The following is a 22,736-nucleotide window of genomic DNA, read 5'->3' on the forward strand; positions in this document are numbered from 1 at the left end:
AGCCGGCTTGCCTCAACCGCGACCCGGCCTGACTTCGTGGTTCGTCCCGGTAAAGAAAAACATCCAAAAAAGAGACTAAGTCCGAACGTAAAAAGTTGACCGGGACCTCCCAGCCATCGTATCCGAGAAGGGCTCCATGGACGTCGGATCAAGATCCAGGTTTACCCTGGTCGAAGGATTTTCATCTCGAAAAAACGACTAAGTCCGAAGGTAAAAGTCTCCACCGAGGAAACCCACATCGCGTATCCGGACAAGGGCTCCAGGAGGTCAGATTCAACTGGCAGGTTTGTCCCGGTGAAGAAAAACTTCAAAATAAAGACTAAGTCAGAAGGTAACTTTTTAACCGACGCCTCCCGCGACCTGTAGCCGAGCAGGGCTCCATCGCGGCGGCCTGAAAGTTTGACTTTGCCCCGGTCGAGGTGCAACCAGATGACCCGATTGGCGCTTTTTGTTTCTAAGCGCTAGAAAAGTAATAATTCTTTAAAAATTCATATCTCCAGTTCCCCTGAACCGATTTTAATCGTTTTTGTGTCATTTTAAAGATAAAAATATAAACTATTTTTATAAATTGTTTTTGGATTTTTAAACTGTTTCCTGTGTTTTATTTAATTACTGTTTTGTGATATTTGAATGCTTTACACTTTGTCTCCTAAGTTAAGCCTTGACGCTCGTTGCCAAGCTACCAAGGGTTGAGCTGGGATTAATTTACTGAGACCTAACTGTACCTATGTGGAGGTTGGTGGCTTGTTGCTAGGTGTAGGTACCTACCTGCCCTACCAATAACCCATTTTCCAACACTACCCAACTGGAAAAGAAATGACACATGGCCTCACTTGTGAGTAAGAAATCAACGCATCGCTGCCTTTTTTGATGCACGCTCACCCATGCAGCTTTATGTTTGACGCAAACACAGGTTCTTTGTGTGACAACAACATTTCCATTGTTTTCTATAGAGTAAGATTATATATTTTTTTTAATTCATAACTTTGGTTGTGTATGTTGGACTTTTGTCATTTTGGTCTTGTTTGATTTAGATAAATATTGGCTATTTTTCTAAACTGGTGTGGTGTCCATTTTGTAGTATTTTCACTGATTACTGTGTGCGCTGGTACAAATACTTTACACATTGCCTCTGAGATAAGCCTGACTACTTGTGCCAAGCTACCAAGGGGGTGAACAGGGGTTATCTTAAGTGTGTATCTCCCTTGACCTCTGTGACACCTCCACCCTCCCTGTAGACAAGCTGTCTGAAAGGTATGCACAAAGCCCAGCTGTCACTCTGCCCCAGAGGTGGATTGGAGGTAAACTGCAAAATACCAGAGTCATAAGCACAGAGAAATGCCCACTTTCCAAAAGTGGATTACTAAGTAATGGCACACATGTAGTATTTAAATCTCAACAAACTAGTAGTGTATATCTAACCATAAGGTGAAACATTAATTATAGTAATTCCACATATGATAAACCTTCCTTACGTTATAAATAACATTTATTCAAAATTGATTTCACCAGTTCAAAATTAAGCATTCCTCTGAAATTTCACAAAGATATTTCATGCTCTTCATAATCCTATGGCTTATCAGGGTCGGTCCCCAAGGCGGTAACAAAACGGCCCCAAGGAGGAACAAATGTAACACTTACCAAGGATAACAAAGGATTTTTTAAAGGCAAACCCACGAACCAGTGAGTGTGGTGGGCATGAGGTGGGCGTGGTTAAAAGCTCACATATGCTATGCTCGCCCTAGACACAGTAAATAAGAACTGGCGTGTATAACAAGCCTTTCTATCTTCACTGTACTGCACGTCACTAATCTTCTTCTCTGTCTATTGTCAGTTGAGGTGCAGACCTGGCTAGAGAGGAGTCCCATTAAATTATCTCCAGCTGTGTCCCACCTTTGACTGCCAGGAGTGTAACTGTCGAGCTTGCAGAGAGTAAATTGTTATGGTTATTTATATACCTATACTTTGGTAATATAGGGTTTGTGAACAGGCACTTCGAGATCAAACTATCCAGATATTGCTTGTTTACAGACTTTCCTCGAGGCAATATCTGACCGGTTGCCTGGTATTATAAGGGTTTTATCATGCACCTCTCTCGTTCGGTGCCGAATTTGTGAATATGTGTTCAGATACTCTATAGCTGTTGCCTAGGTACTTCTGGTGAAAGGCGCAACCGCTCCTGCCATGGTGAATTCTTTGGTTATTTTGAGACCTGCCTTGAGATAGATAATATATGACCCACATTTAGGTGCTGTTGTGAAAACCATCGAGCTCTCAGGATTATAAACACTTTGAATATTTACAGACCCAACCAGAGACAATATACAGCCTGTTTCCTGAAACTAAAGCATTAAAACGTGCAGCCTTAGAACGGTGCTTGTTTTGCTTATTTACAAACCTAACCCGATGTAATGTACAACACCTTCTTTCATTTTATGGATATAGCCATTCAAACATCAGCGTAGTAAAATTATAGTAATTCCCATCATGGGGTTAGCCAGTTCTCTGAAGTTATGTTGTGGATAGATGGAGTCAGATAATAAGAAACACAAGTGACCTAGATAGAAGTGTTATTTGGGGAGGAAGTAATCTAGAATACCAGGTTTTCATATATTGATACATTTTGTATAAGGTGTTTAAGGGTCTGGTTTTCAAAACATCTACTATATTCCAGAAACTGGATAGTGGGGGAAGAGTGCATGGCGGCAGGGGTACATTTCATTAAACACAATCGAAGGGTCGGGTAGTAGGGCCTGCTCGCCTTACCCTAGAGAGGGGCCTTCTCATTTTGATGCACAACTACTTTGTTGAGTGGTTTAATTGTTTAGCTTCTTTAAAGCTCCGTTATGAACGGCCCAGTAATTTTCCTGTTAACTTTGGCCTCCCCAGATTTACTGCCACCTGGTAACTGGTAATTCTACAGAGAGAGAGTTACCAATGGATTAAAAATGGAAGACTGAGGATCCCCTTAGGAATTACCAGGGGAATCTACAATTCTGGGTCTGTTTCTTTCCGTAATTCCTCTGTTCTGGGCCGATTTGAAATGTCAAAGTGAAAATCAACAGATCTTTATTTCGATGAGGCCATTACCTGCAAATAGCGGCTCCATGGAAATAATTAGGCCACTGGTAGAGGTTTTTAGAGTTGTTTTTCTCGTAATTTCCACTGCTTAACCCACAATGTTCCTTCCTTCTTTCCAACACCAATGCAGTAGGGTGCAAAGCTACATATCAAATTATTTGTGCTACAGTTTATATGGTGATTATCTAAGCGCTCTCTGTCCCCAGCAGTTTTTAATATTACTAATCCACCCATACTCCCATACAATCTTCAGAAATCAACGAACTGTTAGTCAGAACAAATTAAAATCCCTCCATGATTAAAAACCTTTTGAAATGTAAAACAGCATAGTGGTTCTGTTGATTTAACTCCCAAATTGTAATCTTCTTATTTTAATTGTCTAATCACTGGCGAAATTTCACACCCAAATCGATCCCCACTTTTAGCCCAGTGTTAAACAGAAGTTTGTGCAGTGCAGAGGCTGGATGACGTATGACGCCTAAAATTACCTCAACTAAAGCCCTTGGTATTCACTCTCTATATTCAGCATAGATTTTGCAACTGGCGTTCAAAAAAGGGAATGCAAAACCTACTAAATACTTTCCTGGCCCATTACTAACAGGCTGGACACCATGATTCACACGATTTTATCTAACAATGCTCCATTAAGTACACCCTTCAAGGAAAAGGCTACAGTTCTAAAGAAAGTGAGCCAGCACCAGGCCATACAAATGTTAAGGATTAAAAAAGCAACAGATGTAGCTCAAGTGCAGACACTGTAAAACTTGGGCTGCTGCATGGCGGAAATAAGGTCAAGAGGGGATTTGGTTTGAAATCTCACATTCAAGAGCTGAAGGAAAACAGCTACACTTTAGTCAAAGAAGCAGACTGGCTATCCCCGAAATGCAATCTTGTTCAATTCTGACTATAGCAGCTAGTTGGAGTATATTACCTATGACAGGAATCTGAAATGTGGATCTTGGAACCCTAAATATACAATGAGACACATGGCACTTATGCTGTTTGACTCGTTGGTGACGAGGTGATAATCATAAACTCGCACCTTGAACCAGAGATTGTTTTATTGTGCAGGTGAACTGGTTCTCTTGATTTTGTGTTGATTATAAGCCTTTTTCCTCAATGCAAAGATATTCTGCAGAGATATTTCAACCGATCTCGACTGCAAAAGTCACTTTTACATGACAGACCAGTACAAAATATGAGTTGTTCGGTGCAGTTCAAAAGAGGTGTAAAATGAACTAAACCAGTGCAAAAGCGCCCAACAATACAAAATTGCCAAGCACTAGTACATTTTGCCAAGATCTGGCCACTGGGATTCTTTCATTAACATTGCAAACTAGTTTGCCTTCTTTGGCTGCACGCTATTGGGATCTATTAGCTGGTGCTCACCTGGTTTTGATCCTTTTTGGCCATGCGTAGAACTTTTATCATCTGTTGGTGAATAATCATCAGGTGGCCAACGAAGTTCTCCACTTTCAACCTCTCCAGATTCAGTGGGATCAACTACAATTGACGGTAATCGTTTTGACAACTTTGGGTACTTCTCTCGTGCATCTGGAAAAATCTAAGAAGATGTGATGTTACATGAGACTCAAATGAAAAAGTTACAAATATGGCAACTTTTTCAATGTTACAAAATGTTATTGTTCAGAGACAACACACGAGGTCAAGAACTGGTTCTAGAAAAAACAGGCTAATTAAACAAATAGTTGTAATCAATGCTTCTAAAACAGGCACAGATTGCTGGTGAACTTTTAATGAGGTGGGCCGTAAATGCCTGACTGGAATTTCTTGCCCATTCCAATTCATCCAAGAGTATTCGGGACAATTATCGCCCTCAAAAGCCATTCACACATAAACGTGCCAAATGCATTTTTACATTACCTTTAATTTTGACATGTGTATAGTGTCTTCAAAGCATATCTTCTGCAAATCTCGCAATCACAGCCTCTAGACCACGGGTCTCGTTTTCAATGAATATCTTCCTGAGCTACTAATATTAGTGTTATAACACAGACCACATCAGACAAGAGTTCATTGGTGGCCACATCATTTAAGACAATCAGCAGTGATCACCTCAATACATCAGGCAGGGTTACCAGAATTAGTGTGAAAAAGGCTTTACCAATGTGCAACTCCTCTACATAAGAGCCATAGCGTAATGCACCTAGCATCAAGGTAATAATATGTCTCCCCAACATTACATGATTTCTCACTCAAACATTAGCTTTAAATATAACATATTGATTTGTATAGTGCATGTGCACTATGAAGGGTATAATGCTGCAGAAATGCCATGTTTATTGTTACCCAACTCAATGGCTGGCATGGTTGAACTGGAAATTCAGCTGGAAATTCTATTGGAAATTCAACCATCATCTTATGAATTCTGAAAGTACACACATTTTCATCTCAAATAGACGCTTTTCAATTTTGGTATACCTATATATATTAATTCAACCAAGCAAAAGCTTCCAATTTGGTAAGCAAGCTTGTATATTGAAGAGCTACTTACAAGGTAGCTGGAGAGCTAGTAATAGCTCACGAGCTACTTGTTGGAGAAGCCTGCCCTAGACTGTAAACCTAGACAAATCATGCATGTTTATAATACACTAGTACAATATAATGGTGTTAAGACAAGACTGGTAAAATGTTATATTAATTTTACATGCTCAGATAATAGACAGCAAAAGTAAAAAGATCATAACAACCTTATTAATATAGATGGTAAAATGAAGCCGCACAGGTCATTAAATATTTGTCATAGCAATAAGTTCCCTCTGTCACCATAGAACCAACATCAGCAACATAAGCAATGTAAGTCCGGAACTCAGCATGAATTTTTAAATATATTTCAAGGCTGCGATAATTTTCCCCCAGCATTCTCTTTCCATATTTTGAAAATGTACACATTTTACTAGCGAATACATTTCCTTGGCATATAAATAAACACGTTTCACCCAAAAAAAGTGTGTTGTTTTCTTTAAGAAAATTGTGTTTGTCCAAAAATGATTTTAATTTCTACTAAATACATATTGGACACACAAACATTGGCTTTCAGTTTCCATCAAATACACATGTGCTACTGTGCACATGGATAAAGTCTACTTTTCATGCTCATTCATCCTAACATATGTCAGGGAGTTCCCTAGCCATGATTCTAAGGATAGTTAGAATTATATCACGAAAGCCCACAATGCGCCAGGATTGACATTACAGATGCCACGATTATGTCAAAAATCCCCACAGTATTTCACAGATGGGACCATTATATTATAAACAATCTAACACACTGGAAAGCCATTACTATGTCCAGAATGTTTGCCCTATACCATGGTCGCCAAGGTTAAAGGGATAGCCATAGTTGTGAGAGAGCGTAGTTTAAACATTACCTATTTTAGATGTGAAATGCTCATATTAACATCGAAAATATTATTCATTGAAACGTATTTTAAACGTGGAGAATTATCACATGCATAAACTAATGTCGACTGTAAGAAATAATTGTTTGAATTACGATTAATTGAATATGTTAACACATACGATGATTGCATTTTATTAGGATCCATAAGCCTTAAGTTAGCGTGAGTCGAAAACTAGTTGTCTAGCTCTCATTTTAAAGCATATTTTTCTGTTTCTCCAGTGTGCTGACTCGCAAAAGGCCATGACCCAGCATTTGTTCTTTTCTCCGCTTATTGTATCATTGACCGTTATATTCTCATCCGCATGCTAGTTGCTTTAGGATAAAGTTGTACGCTTTGCAACAAAATATGGACACTTTCAAGGACACTGAAACATGGAAAAGAGAACTCTTGACCCGAAGAACATGCCAGAAAATGGAGTAACCCCGGATGTGCCACCTACGAAAGACGTCAATTAAGAAAACCAATCAGAAAACTGTGAATTATCGTAAAATGACAAATGCATTACTTAATGTATAATTTGATAGGTTACAGATAGTGGGGTGTAGTGACTATCCAATAGAATTTTGGGGTAATGTATTATGGAAAAGGGATAAAAACCCATGACACAAGAGACTCGAGGGCATTAGGTAGGGAATGATATCGATTGCATCCAGAAACTCTGTCACTTTGTTTAGTGATTTGAGACTTAATAAAACCATCCTCACCCTTAGTAGCCCCTTTACATTTTCCTCCTTATGAGGGAAGTGTCCCCTGCCCTTAGACTAGATAGACTGACGGCGATCTAACTGATGTCCTGAAGACGAAGACTGATCCTGTATGCTGACCTATCCCGAGGAGGGTAATTATGCTGTTGCTAATGAAAATTCATTTGTTTGCCTTTTCTTTCTAGGTACCAACTGCTGTGTATTTTTGATTAGAGACCCTAGTCAGATGTTTTCCAAATTGATGTTCTAAATTGTTTTGCATGAAGTCCAACATGCTGATGCTAATTGTGGTTAGATGAGGCATTTCATCTTGACTGACGTAACTGACGTGATTGACGTGGTGCTATGCTGAACTAAACATATATGAGGTTTTATGCGTTTAGATTTGTTCTTCTTCATATTACTATCTTATGTCTGTGATCTTTGCATTATTACCACATTGTGACCATGTTCTTTGCTTCTTGGTTTGAGATTAATACATTTGCTATTAGATTGTAATCAATAGGGAATAAAATTCAAAAAACTTCAATAAGGTGTGGTTATTCATGACTGAAAGGTCATGGTTGCGCCGAAGGTTTAACTAATGTCTAAAGTGAAATATATTGTGGTGATATACGTTGACAATATTATTGATATATTGCTTGATATATTGATTAGTTATCTCGTCTTACGGTGTCTCACCACTGGGTCCAAAGATTCATCGGCCTAAAACGAGTCCTGATGTGTATAAATTAACATAGAAGGACGCGTTAGCAGTTCTGGTAGCAGAGCGACGGTTTGGCCCTTGGGGGCCCTAGGACGGAGTCTCATTGTTTAATTTGTTTTTCTGTGATAATGCAATTTGGAAAGATGATGGGTTGCTAAGTTCGCCATGGCTTTCCCGGGATCTCGGAGCCTGCCTAAATGAGTTGGGAATGTTCTCGGCGCCATAGTGTGCGTGGTTAGGCTCTTTGCGCTTACATAAGCTTATGCATTTTGCAGGTGGTTGTGAAATTTTGTGTGTATTTAGGCCAAATTAAGTGTTGTTTAGCAGGAGTAGGCGTACTCCACAGTATGAGAGTAGGGAAGTTGGCGTACTTCTTGTGAATGTAGCGCTTGTTTGCTCAAAATTATCCACGTGGTTGGTTGTCGTGTACGGACCTGTTGAGGTCTAAGACTCCGGAGTATGATGGTAAATGTGGTTTATGTTGTAATGTGTGCGGTTTAGTAGGTCATTCGGGCGTGGTTGACAAGTCGAATTTGAGTCATGATGTATGTATGAAACCTTCGATGGAGATTTGACAAATTCTAAAGTGCACTAGAAGGAGTCATTGACAAATCGAGAGTAGAATTTGCGGGTCGAATTCTGCTTACGTATGCGGGAACTGAGAAGGAGAGAGTAGCGGCCTAGGCTTCAAGTGAAATCTCTGTAAAGTTCTGAAGCGAATGTGTTACCTTCCCTGTAGTAAACCGGCAGATTTGTGTTGTCATTTTAAGGTGCTCGCAATAATTTTGCATTAGTTTGTGTGAGTTGTAAGGGTCAGTAAGGAGCGGACAAGCCGCAAGACTTTGTCAGCTGCTGTGTGTGTGAGTGTGACGTCAGTGGTGCCGTGCTGAGATAGGTCAGATGTCGAGAGGGGTCACGTACGGTTTGGCTGCCGTCCGTGAGAGGCAATAGGTTGAGAAAGGGCAGGTGAAGAGTGTCCTGGGAACTAAGCCATTTCTGATTAAATACGAAATAAAAGAATCGCAAAAATGAATTTTGTCAAAGCATTTAAGAGCGCTCTAAAGGGAGATGTGTATATTGTAGCAACTGATGGGGAACCTACACCACCTGAGGGTACCCCGGCCTACATGGTGATGGAAGAGAAAGGTGTCGCACCCTGTTTATGGATGAAACAGTGGCGCAAATTAACAGAAAAAGAAGGGTATTTAGTGTTTCCAGAGCATGGGACGTTTAATCCAAAGGTACTAGAAAATCTGAGGTGGATGTTAAGTACACAGAAGCCACCCCCGAGACTGGCACAATACGAGGCTTTAGTGATTTGGGACTTAATGGCTCTTAGACACAGACAAGAAAGGTTTCAGAGAAGGCAGAGAAGGGCAGAAAAATCATATGCAGAAGCTAGGTGGGACAACGAGAACAAAATGTGGAGAAGGGGAATCGTAGATGGGTTGAAGTTATTCCCAGCAATAACCCAGGGAGAAGAGACACAGGGAAAGAAAGCCTCCTGTAAAACTGACAAAGATTCTGGCAAAACTAAAGAAAATAAAAGGTCCTGGGAAGAGGAAGATGATTCAGATGATGAGGAATTTATGGATAGATTGTTACATGATCGTCCGCCACCATATGCAGTGAGCGACAGCGCTCCAAGCACTAGCTTGGATCCTGGGAACCAGACGCAGGAGAAGGGAGTTACTGATACGGTACAGACTAGCGATGCAGCTTTGATACAGAATGGTGTCAGTGTACCCACTGCGCCAGACTTGCCGATACAGTTGCAGCCTCCACCTCAGATAAAGAGAATTTACCCTGATGTTCCAGTGCTTGAGACTACTACGAACTTGATAGTGCCGCCAGACCCGATATACACAAAGCCAAAGTTAGTACAGATTGAATCAACCCCGAAGCTAGTGTCTCAACCGCCACAGTTGATACCTGGGTATAACCCTGTAGCGGACCACCGTTAGTACCTGTACCGGGTACATTGGAGCAGACCTATGGTGTTGCGGCCCCAAGAAGTCTGGGTTCAGGTCAGACACCTGCCGCTATATCGTTACCTATTACTGTTGGTCCCCCAGTGCCATTGTATGCGCAAGATAAAACAGGGATGTGTGATCAGGGAGTTATGACTCAGGAAGCGATAAGAGAAGGGCCTATGAGAACTCCACAGATAATGGCCCCGGGAGAGCAAGTAAATGAGCCACCGAGACCCTTGATGGACCTTAGTCCAGTAGGGGCACCTCTAGAAGCGATGCGTCAAGCAGGGTTGGGAGTTTTAACTCCCCAAACCATGAGTACAAATACTTCACACTCTCCAATGATACATGCAGGGAACATTTCACTGCAGGGTTTTACAGTACAACAGTTAAATGAGTGGTTAGAGAAAACTTGTACCTCACAAAAGACTACAGTAACCACAGTTGAACCTGAGAAAGAAAAACAAGACGAATACTTGAATTTTGTACGACTAGGGGCAGAAGCTGCCGAGTTAGTGGAAGGAACAATGGGAGTAAATAGGTTGGAATCATACACTGAGGCAGAATTGAGATAATTATGTCCCAAGATTACCAAAGAGGTAGGCAAAGTACATCAGAGATTAGCAAATTTGGCAGACAAATACAATATTGATATCGGAAACACTAAGCATTTGAAGAGAAGTTACAGATTAGATTTTGACTCCAAAGACTTTGAACACATGAGATCTGCAGGCATGAAGGCACATCTGAGAGAACTGTTGCAAAGTGCACAAATTTGGGGTGCATTGGAGAAATGGGAAGGCCGATGGGCAAAGAAAAGAGATAAGGGCAAGGGAGATAGTGCAGGGTCCAATGGAGTTAGGACGTCACCTAATTTGGATTCGGTAAAAATCTTACCTATGAGAGAGACAGCTGGTGGTGTTTTAGTGCATGTGCCATGGACTAGAGGAGACATTTTATCTTTTACGAATAATTATCCTAGGCTAAGAGAGAAGCCGTTCGAGTGGTATCAACAAACGGATAGGTTTGTGAAGCTTGCAAAGTGTCTCTGGGAAGATCTGAATACTTTGTTTGAGATCATTGTTCCGCCGGATTTGTGGCTCGTGTGCAAGAGAGGGGTAGATTGGCCCACGAAGGAGCCGGCAAGAGATAAGGTGACTGGAGCACCTTCAGAAGAGGTGATGAAATATTATCATAAAGTAATTGAGTTCTGGAAACAAAAGGTGTCGCCGAAGGTGACCGATTGGCAGAAAATCGACCGGACCTCCCAAGAGGTTAAGGAGTCAATACATGCTTATTACGAGAGATTACTGAAAGCTTTCAAACATTACAGTGGTACTGAGACTATCGAACCGAAGGACATGAATCACCTTGTGATTAGATTCGTTGAAGGGCTAAGACCAGAGGTTAGCCAGATGATTAAGAATCATTTGATTTGTTGGCAAGCTAAACCGATTGATGAGATGTTGCAGTATGCAAAATACTGTAGTGATGAGATTGAGTTGAAGCAGAAAAAGTTGAAGGAGAAAGTGATGGTGATGCAGATAAGGGCTGCACAAGCTGGAATACAGGGAAATGGAGTTCAGCAAATGATACAGCAACAACCGCAAATGAATGATGTGTTTCAGGCACAGCCGAGAGTCAGAGGTCGAGGGTTTGTAAACCGTGGTTCGGACATGAATAATGTTGTTATTCAAAATGACGGTCAAGGAGTGAAAAAGATGTCACCATGTCACGCGTGCGGGGGCGTGGGGCATTGGAAACGGGATTGTCCGAATATAGTGCAGGATGGTGCAGTTCAGCAAAGCATTAATGTCGGTACATTACAAAATCCGCGAGGTTCAAAAGTGAGACATCAAAACCCGAATTTTCAGAATAATTTGGTACAAATACAAGGGGTACAGCCCATGCAGCAGATGCAAATGCCGCGTTTTCAGTCAGTACCAATGCAACCAGTACTGCAGCAGATACCTATGGTGCCTAGACAGCAAATGCAATTACCAATGGCTCCAATGGGACAGCAACAGGTGATTCTTCCTCAGCAGGTCACAGGCCAGGTAACCAATCAAAATAACACCGTGCAACAATTCCCATTACGAGGTGAAAGTGGCATGAATGAGGATTGGTCAGATGACAGCTCAGACAGTGAAGAGTGCAGGCTTGCAGCATCTTTAGAGGTGGATCAGAGAGGCCCATATGTAGAGGGAAAAGTAATGGGCTATAAGGTTTCATTTCTGGTCGATACAGGAGCTACACGCTCTACAGTTCGAAGTGCAGAAGTCCCGAGATTACCACTCTCAGGGCGTACTATACGAGTGGTTGGTGTGGCAAACCAATACCTGACTAATCCGATTACTGATCCGGTGCAGGTTGAAATTGGTAATTTCCAAGGCCTGCATAGATTTGTTGTATGCGATTCAAGCCCAGTATCCTTAATAGGAAGGGACTTACTGTGTAAAACAAAATGTTCGATTACCTGTTCCAATGATGGAATAGAAGTACAGACAAATAGTGATGATGAGGGAGATGAGAGTCAATTCATAGAGGAAGGAGGGGAGACAAATGAAGACTACCCTTTGATTACTTTATTCGCAATGCATACTTTGATCGACCTACCTATTGATCTGCAAGGGACTGTAACAGAGAAAGTATGGGATTTGACTGGGAAAGAAGTAGGGTTGATAAAAGGAGTAGAACCAGTCAAGGTTCAGATAAAGCCAAATGCAGTGTTCCCACAAGTGCCACAATACCACATGACCCAGGATGTCCTCATTGAGGTGTCACAAATAATTGCAGATTTTCTCAGGCAGGGAGTCCTGAAAGAAGTTTTGAGCAGTGTAACTCTCCCATAATGGGTTTAAAGAAGCCCTGTGGAAAAGTTCGAATTGTGCAGGATTTGAGAAAAATAAACGAAATTGTAATAAAATGCTGCCCTGTGGTACCTAACCCAGCAGTAATAATGTTCCAGGTTCCTTGTGATGCTGAATGGTTTACTGTGGTAGACCTATCACAAGCATTCTTTTCGATACCTCTTCATGAAGACAGCCAATTTTTGTTCAGTTTCAAATTCCTGGATAAGGTGTACAGTTGGTTCAGAATTCCTCAGGGGTTTTCTCAGTCACCATCCATCTTCAATCAGATATTGAAGAAGGACTTGGAACCTCTTGTGCTGCCTATTAATTCTACTCTTGTGCAGTACATTGATGCTTTGCTGATTGCATCCAAAACCAGAGACAGCTGTAAATATGATACCATTGCATTATTCAATCATCTGGGAAAGAATGGACACAAGGTGTCACCCAGAAAGCTACAATATTGTCAAAAAGAAGTGAAATACTTGGGACATTTGATTGAGAAAGGATCTCGAAGAATATCAAAGGAAAGAATAACAGCTATTTTGCAGATGAATCCCCCAACAACAAAAAGAGACGTCAGGATGTTTTTGGGAATGGTGGGCTACTGTCGCCAGTGGATACCCAACTTCTCGATCATCTCAAAGCCTTTAATAAAATTGACAGGAAAGGAAGTCAAGGATGAGCCATACACAATAACTTTGACTAAAGAGGAGCTTGAATCATTTCTAGAATTAAAGGAATGCATGTGCAGGGCACCAGCATTAGGAATGCCTGACTATGAGAAACCTTTTCTGTTGTTCTGTCATGAACGTGATGCTTGTTCTTTGTCTGTTTTAACACAGGTCCACGGAGATGCAAATCGCCCCGTAGTATATTTTTCAGCTACCTTGGACCCTGTCGCAGCAGCCTTACCGGGTTGTTTGCGGGCAGTTGCAGGAGTTGGTCAAAGCCTTTCACAATGTGAAGGCATAGTCATGGGATACCCTCTGACAGTAATGGTTCCACACTCAGTTGAAATTCTGTTGACACAAACTAAGACACAACACATGACAAACGCACGACTCACTAGATATGAGACGATTATACCGGGGTCACCAAATGTCACATTAAAGAGATGCACTGTGCTGAACCCGGCAACCTTACTTCCCAATGAAAATACTGAAATCAAAGATGGGGAAGAATTTGAGCATGATTGTCTTGAGGTGACTGAGCTCTGTACCAAACCTCGCCCAGACATACAGGATACCCAGTTAAAAGAAAACGATTGCATTATGTTTGTTGATGGGTCCTGTCTAAGAGATTCAGCAGGAACATTGAGAGCCGGTTACGCAGTATGTACCATAACTGGCATTGTTGAAGCCTCCTGGCTCGAGAAAGTGTTTTCTGCACAAGTGGCAGAATTAATAGCTCTTACAAAGGCATGCCACGCAGCTGTAAATTTGAAACTCACTATCTATACTGACAGCAGATATGGATTTGGAATTGTGCATGATTTTGGCTAACTCTGGTCACAGAGGGGTTTCATGACCTCCTCTGGTTCTCCTGTGAAAAATGGTGAACAAATAAGAGATTTGTTACATGCGATTCAGTTACCTCTTGAAATTGCTGTGGTGAAGTGCAGTGCTCACACCAGATCACAAGATTTTGTGTCTATGGGAAACAGTTATGCAGATCAGGTTGCAAGATTTTGTGCATTAAATTGTATATCGTTTAAAGAGCAGTGGGAATTGTTACCACAACCTGAAAACGACACGAGTTTAAGTCTAGCATTACGAGTGGTTGATACCTTAGACAAAATGAAAACATTACAAGGTTGTGCTAGCAAGGAAGAAAAACGTTCTTGGCAGAGAATGCAGTGTCTACAAAGGGCAGATGATTTATGGGTTTCAGAAGAGGGAAAACTGGTTCTGCCAAATAGTCTTTTGTCACAGTTTGCCCGGTTATACCATGGGCAGGCACATCTGGGAAGAGATGCCATGATCAGATCCTTTAAGATTGATTGGTTCAATCCAAAATTCAGACATGCCGCAGAAATCATTTGCCACAGATGCGTCATCTGTCAACAGATGAATGCTGGAAAAGGAACTGTGGTGACTTTGAGCCACATTGGGAGAGCTGGAGGTCCATTCAACAAAATGCAAATTGATTTTATCGAAATGCCTGTTTGTGGAGGATTGAAGTACGTGTTGGTGATTGTGTGTGTTTTCAGTCATTGGATTGAGGCATATCCCACACGTAGGAATGACAGTCTTACAGTTGCAAAATTACTACTCAGGGAGCTGATACCAAGATTCGGGTTTCCGGTTTCTATAGAATCAGATAGGGGGAGACACTTCAACAATGAGGTGATTAAACTTTTGTGTGCCGCACTCAACATTGAACATAAGCTGCATTGTAGCTATCGCCCTGAAGCATCAGGACTAGTTGAACAGATGAATGGTACATTTAAAATCAAGAATAGCAAAAATGTGTGCTGCAACAAACATGAAATGGCCAGATGCCTTACCTCTAGTACTGATGTCTATGAGAAACACCCCAGATAAGAAAACGGGACTGTCCCCCCATGAAATCCTCATGGGCAGAGCAATGAGATTACCAGCGGTACCTGCAAATGCACTAGTGAATATTACAGATGATATGGTGTTGGATTACTGCAAAGGCTTGGCTGACGTGATTCGCTCTTTCTCTCACCAGGTGGAAGCTAACACGTTGCCGCCAATTGGCGAACCAGGTCACTCTCTGCAAGGTGGAGATTGGGTGGTTGTCAAGAAGCATGTGAGAAAATCGTGTCTTGAGCCGCGCTGGAAGGGGCCGTATCAAGTAATATTGACGACCACCACTGCTGTGAAGTGTGCCGGAGTTCCCAACTGGATACATGCCAGTCACACGAAAAGGGTAACATGTCCTGTTGAAGAGGAACTTGAAGTTTCCGGTACAGCAACTTCAGGAAGAGAAGTCTCAGAGTCAGAGATTATTCAAGAAGGAACTGAGACTACTGGAGAGCCCACTGAGAACAGCCTTGTCCCTCAAACTGTCAATGAGTTCGAGAGAGGTGACAGAGTGCCTATCTCGGTCGAGGCAGCAGGAGAACTAAATCAAGGAGAGGTTCTCCCAGAAGTAGACGAGCACGGGTTAGAGTCCGAACTCAACATAGAACCAGAAGACGAAAAAGAAGGAGAAACTGTAGATACAAATCGAAACGTGTCAGAATCTCCTGAACCAGTTGCAGGTCCGTCAAGAGAAAACACCATATCACAAGATGAGGGTGCTGTCCAACGTCCTGAAGGAAAACATCGAACCAAGACACATAGAGGCGATAATTGGCCAGACAAGTCACATCCTAAAACAAGAGAGGTATCAAATGACACAATAATAGAAGAAAGTGATACTTCACAAGCAGATGATCTGACTGAAGGAGAACAACAAGGTGAACGAAGGCTAAAAAGAAAAAGAATAGCAAACAGAAGATATACAGGTCCTGAATGGGCATATGCTACAACCTCTGAATGGCAACAAGAATTCTTAGCATTCTGTTTTGATCGAGAAGTACCAGGCCAAAATTATGGTACCTGAAGATATTCAAAGGGAAAACTCGACTAAAATTGAATTTGTGAAAGCTGAAAAGAGAAAGAGACTTTAGAAACTACTGGAAGTGACACTAAAACCGGATTTGACTTTAAAGAAACCTGATTGCGACAAGCTGCTAACCGGAATTGACGAAAAAGGGCCCTGGAGTGAGTGAAGACGCTGTAATATACGCAAATAGTTTTTTTTTTTTTTTCCTTCCCTTTTTCTTCCTCAAGTTGATTGTTGATCTGCTATTCTGATTCTATACAAACATGGCTTACAGTAGCAAAGGAAGTAAGGTGTGTGGTTGGTTAGGTCTTATAATAGGTGTCGCATGTGCAGTAATGATTGTGGGAGTGATTGTGGGAATGCCATGGAGAGAGAAAGAAACTATTAATGCAACCTCAAAACCTGAAACTACCACTACTAAACTATCACCGTGGGAGAGATTTGAGCAAGATGCAAGACATATGCATGAGGGAACTAATGCAAAAGGGGAACTTTCTACTAATGTCTTCTATCGCTTATTGAATAAGTATGTGGAAACTATGGATGCGAAAGATTGTTATGTATGTACTAAAATTCCTTCATCTGTGCAGGAGGGAGTTACTTATCATAGCCTCCCTCTTACTTATGGAATTAGTTGCAGCTTGCTATTAAGAAGATTCTATAATCAAGAGCATGTGCAATACTTTTATTCAAACCTAGAAGTTGTGTTTTCTTTTGTGCCTGTGATTGAATTCCTGAATAAATTAGCTAAAGAGCATGATATAAAAATAGTTAGAGGATTCTTTGAGCCAACACTTACATTTGGAACTGCTTATGCACATCGCAATAATTTGACTTGCTTATTGTCTCCTGTAGAGAAAAGCTTTTTGGATCACACAGATGATAGATGCAAAGCTCTGAAAGAAAGGTTAGAAAAAGGACTATAAAAACTTACTTATGCAAATGATTATGCTTACACTGCAATCAAAACACAAGGCAAACTAGCTATAGATGCATTACACGTAGGTAGGCTCTGTATATATAGACCAAAATCTGATCAAGACAATTTGTTTGTGGGTACGAGTGAATGTAGGCATGTGTTTTTGTTTTAGGGTAAATGGACCTTTATGTTAAATGGACAAGATCCAGCGATCCCTGGAATCTATTTTATTTGTGGACTAAATGCATATTACCGTATCCCTAAGGGATGGTATGGGACATGTTATTTGGGAATAATATTCCCAAAGATATACCAGATTGATGACTTGAAACAAATACCTAAAACTGAATTACAACATCCTAGACAAAAACGAGAATCAGTGGCAGCTGTCATTGGTGATATATTTGGAGCCATAATCCCATCAGTGGGGGTTATCTTAAATTCTATGAAAATTCGAAAGTTGTCTACTATTGTGGATAACATGCTGACAAATTTTACAGAAGCCACACTACTGATGGATACTGAACTTGCTGCAGAAAGAGCTATGACTCTTCAAAATCGGCTTGCTTTAGACATTCTTTTAGCAAAGAGTGGAGGTGTTTGCAAAATGCTTAATGAGCGTCATTGTTGCTCATTCATACCAGATAACAGTAAGAAAATTAGAAGCATGCTTACTAACCTTACTAGGGATAGTACAGACTTGAAGGATTTGAAAGAACCTGGTGTTTGGGAAAAATTGGGGAAAGGAATTGCCCGAGTGGGAAGCTAGTTTACCAACATTTGGAATGGGGTACTTGCAAAAATTATGATGGGTCTATTAATTGTTTTGATTTGCCTATTAGGATTATGGGGGGCATGTAAAATCAATGACAAAGTGAAAAGAAATTGGACTAAAAGAACCAGAAGAAATGAAGAAAGTGAAAGAGAAAAAATGTTCAATGAAATATGGGAAAGCTCACATAAAGGGCAAGATGTTGAAATGCGTATTATGCGCAAGGTGAAAAATTAAGATCAAAGAGAAAGATTGTGTGATGACGAGCGTCATCAGAGGAGGGACTGAGAGAGCGTAGTTTAAACATTACCTATTTTAGATATGAAATGCTCATATTAACAACGAAAATATTATTCATTGAAACGTATTTTAAACTTGGAGAATTATCACATGCATAAACTAATGTCGACTGTAAGAAATAATTGTTTGAATTACGATTAATTGAATATGTTAACACATACGATGATTGCATTTTATTAGGATCCATAAGCCTTAAGTTAGCGTGAGTCGAAAACTAGCTGTGTAGCTTTCATATTAAAGCATATTTTTCTGTTTCTCCAGTGTGCTGACTCGCAAAAGGCCATGACCCAGCATTTGTTCTTTTCTCCGCTTATTGTATCATTGACCGTTATATTCTCATCCACATGCTAGTTGCTTTAGGATAAAGTTGTACGCTTTGCAACAAAATATGGACAATTTCAAGGACACTGAAACACGGAAAAGAGAACTCTTGACCCGAAGAACGTGCCAGAAAATGGAGTAACCCCGGATGTGCCACCTACGAAAGACATCAATTAAGAAAACCAATCAGAAAACTGTGAATTATCGTAAAATGACAAATGCATTACTTAATGTATAATTTGATAGGTTACAGATAGTGGGGTGTAGTGACTATCCAATAGAATTTTGGGGGAATGTATTATGGAAAAGGGATAAAAACCCATGACACAAGAGACTCGAGGGCATTAGGTAGGGAATGATATCGATTGCATCCAGAAACTCTGTCACTTTGTTTAGTGATTTGAGACTTAATAAAACCATCCTCACCCTTAGTAGCCCCTTTACATTTTCCTCCTTATGAGGGAAGTGTCCCCTGCCCTTAGACTAGATAGACTGACGGCGATCTAACTGATGTCCTGAAGATGAAGACTGATCCTGTATGCTGACCTATCCCGAGGAGGGTAATTATGCTGTTGCTAATGAAAATTCATTTGTTTGCCTTTTCTTTCTAGGTACCAACTGCTGTGTATTTTTGATTAGAGACCCTAGTCAGATGTTTTCCAAATTGATGTTCTAAATTGTTTTGCATGAAGTCCAACATGCTGATGCTAATTGTGGTTAGATGAGGCATTTCATCTTGACTGACGTAACTGACGTGACTGACGTGGTGCTATGCTGAACTAAACATATATGAGGTTTTATGCGTTTAGATTTGTTCTTCTTCATATTACTATCTTATGTCTGTGATCTTTGCATTATTACCACATTGTGACCATGTTCTTTGCTTCTTGGTTTGAGATTAATACATTTGCTATTAGATTGTAATCAATAGGGAATAAAATTCACAAAACTTCAATAAGGTGTGGTTATTCATGACTGAAAGGTCATGGTTGCGCCGAAGGTTTAACTAATGTCTAAAGTGAAATATATTGTGGTGATATACGTTGACAATATTATTGATATATTGCTTGATATATTGATTAGTTATCACGTCTTACGGTGTCTCACCACTGGGTCCAAAGATTCATCGGCCTAAAACGAGTCCTGATGTGTATAAATTAACATAGAAGGACGCGTTAGCAGTTGCATCAGAAATGTCCACAATATGTCAAAAACTAGCACCACTATAGCCCCACCCTTGTAATGACAGGAACAGCCTCAATTGTTTAAAAAATGCTTTCAGTATGTCGATAATGGCTGCCAGCATGTCAGCTATAGTCTCACGTATGCCAAAATGTCCACAATACTTAAACATTGAAAAGTCTCACAAATGTGAAAATGTCCTAAATACCTGACCGTTGCATGCAATTATGTCAGAGCTAGCCATGATGCCTGTCATCACTATGTCATTTTGACTAGAGTTGTTGTGCAGCCTTTGCAAAGGGCACCAGTACGCTAATGTCCAGTGAAGATCCCCCAAGAAATACACAGACACATGCTAAAATGCATCCCTACACTTAAACAAAAATACATCCACTTGTATATGTTGATCAGCACACCTACACAACCACAAACATTCACACACACAGCTCTTGGCTCTTCACCAAATATTTTTCTGCTGCAGCAAGCATTTGAGCACTGCTCCCAGTAATCTCCTGACTCCTCAATCTGTGGCTAGAATGCATGGGGATGTTTACATCCTAATCAAGTAATACCATTTTGTATATTTTCAAACAGCTCTTTCAATTTATATAAAACGTTGGAAGTACTAGTTATCACGCTCATCAGAAATTGTGAAGTACAACAAACAATTACCTTAAATAACAGTGATTTGGTGTTGTTCATTTATTCTTGGTCCTTCGCAACTGAGAAATAAATAACAGCCAACAGTGTTTCACTCCTCTGTGGCGCACAGGCCTGGGGCTTTTTCAAGGTTGGAAAATACCATTAAATATATGAATCAGTAAAAAAGTACAAAGAGTGAGAAAATGGTTTACAAACTGGTGGACCTGTGATAATAGATGTCTTAAAAAGTCTCTAGATCAAGTAACCAAGAATACTTGTGAGTCACTGAATACTCGTGGGAAGTTGCAAGCAAAGAAGAAAGGACGTGTGTCAGAGGCGTGTGTCTACTTTAAAATAGGTGTCTAGGTAAGTGTTTCATGTGGAGAAAGTTGGTGTTGGGAAAGATGGAGGGCATCTCTCATGAAAATGGGAACAGCACATGGGTAATATTGCATAATTAACTAGAGTGCAATATGTAAGTCAATAGTTTACTCAGTAACTGTCAGTTTGCCTTGTGTCAGGTAAATACAGAAATAGGTTAGAGCAACAGTGATGTGATCTGTGTCCAGAACAGACAGTTATAGATCTGTCATAGAGAAGGAGGTAATTACACATGTATCAATAGCATCAAAAATAGTTGGAGTTGAGGGAAAACTGTAGCTGAAAAGAAATCAAAGGAAAGCAAATTAGAGGGTCAGCAGCAAGTGAGAGTAGTTTATATTTGAGGCTGCCGCTCATACCAAAGGTTAAACAGTGAGTTAGGATAGAATAATACCTGTCCTGGCGGGCAAAGTGCTGTACAGATCACAGTAGTGCATATTATCGTGCCCTTTGTTGCTGCACTCATGCCAAGTCCATATTGGAAAATCGTATGCAGTCTGTGAGACGTCACAAGAGGAGAAGTAGAGGGTCAGTGTCTTACTCAGGGAGTAGCTAGAAGCAGAAATCAAATGTGTTTATAGGTCCAAAAGTCAGATAAAGGCAAGATAGTCAGTTCGTCAACCATATTGAAGAGATGTATAAGTCCATCGAAGCAACTATTATTACATTGTGCTTTTAATCTGAATGTAAATCAGAAACTCTCTGAGAGTAAGAATAAAGTGCATACCTTGTTGGGACACATTATGGTATGGTAACCAAATTTATATGAAAAGCATCTTTGAAAATATTAGGTATTTGAGATAAATGCAATGTATATATATTGCGGTATATTGACTTCATTATTTCTTATGAGAATTCATGTTACTTTAATTTCTTAACTGTGTGCTAAAGTTGACAGACAACGCGGTGTTTCTGACAGTACTGATATACCTATTAAGGAGTGCAAGCTATGTGAATCCATAGAGAAAATATTTCTTACTCAAATTCTAACTCCTGTGAGGGAGTTAAATTATGTTGCAGTATTAGATGGATGGTTGTTGGACATTTCAAAACTTCAACTAGTATAATATGCAATATGCATTTGCATTTCCCAAAGCAGTTTAACAATACTGGTTTCACGACAGACAGGAGTGGTTACACGGTCACATTAAATTATTAAACAAGGTTCAATTGGTAGTTTGTACAACTTAAATTCGATAAAAACAAAGGACTCCGAAATCAGTCAGCTATGTAAACGCATCGATATTGTAATAGCATTAATACCAGCTATTAAATGGTGAAATAATTCCTAGTAGCCTGGATGTAGCATATACAGTAAAATACAATATTGAGAGTTATAAAGTCACATGTGAGAGTCCAACAACAGAAATGAGGTGGATTCACAGACACAGTTGTCACAATTACATGAATCCCAGAGAAATGGATGTATGGTGACTCATTGTGGATTGGATATAATATCTTAGAATGGTCATATTGATAATAGGTTGTATGATGTGCAATCTATTATGTAGATAGTCACTACATAATAGACCTAGGGGGTCATTACAACCCTGGCGGTCTTCGACCGCCATGGCTGTTTTGGAGGAAGCACCGGCAACAGGCTGGCGGTGCTTCCAGGGGCATCCCGGCGGTTTAAATCCCCCAGGGCAGCGCTGCTTGCAGTTCTGCCCAGGGGATTACGAGTCCCCCTCCTGCCAGCCTTTTCATGGCGGTAAGAACTGCCATGAAAAGGCTGGCGGAAAGGGGAGTCGTGGGGCCCCTGCGGGCCCCTGCACTGCCTATGCCACTGGCCGGCCCAGCGGGGGTCTCATAATAGACCCCACGGGAGTGTGCGCCCGCATTGGCGGCCTCCCGGCGCGCTGCCCGCCAAGGTTGTAATGAGGGCCTAATACTTCTAAT

The 22,736-nt window shown here is 40.7% G+C and overlaps 1 protein-coding gene across 1 annotated transcript in view; it reads right to left on the minus strand.

Moving 5' to 3' along the window:
• The window catches only part of LBHD2 (LBH domain containing 2), a 448,061-nt gene that overhangs the window by 110,786 nt on the left and 314,539 nt on the right, over nucleotides 1–22,736 (minus strand). Inside the window, exon 3 of the mRNA XM_069207296.1 lies at nucleotides 4,471–4,645. Within this exon, the coding sequence (XP_069063397.1) occupies nucleotides 4,471–4,645 (175 nt within the window). The remainder of the gene's footprint in view (nucleotides 1–4,470; nucleotides 4,646–22,736) is intronic.

Source organism: Pleurodeles waltl, chromosome 9, assembly GCF_031143425.1.
Source record: "Pleurodeles waltl isolate 20211129_DDA chromosome 9, aPleWal1.hap1.20221129, whole genome shotgun sequence".
NCBI lineage: Eukaryota > Metazoa > Chordata > Amphibia > Caudata > Salamandridae > Pleurodeles > Pleurodeles waltl.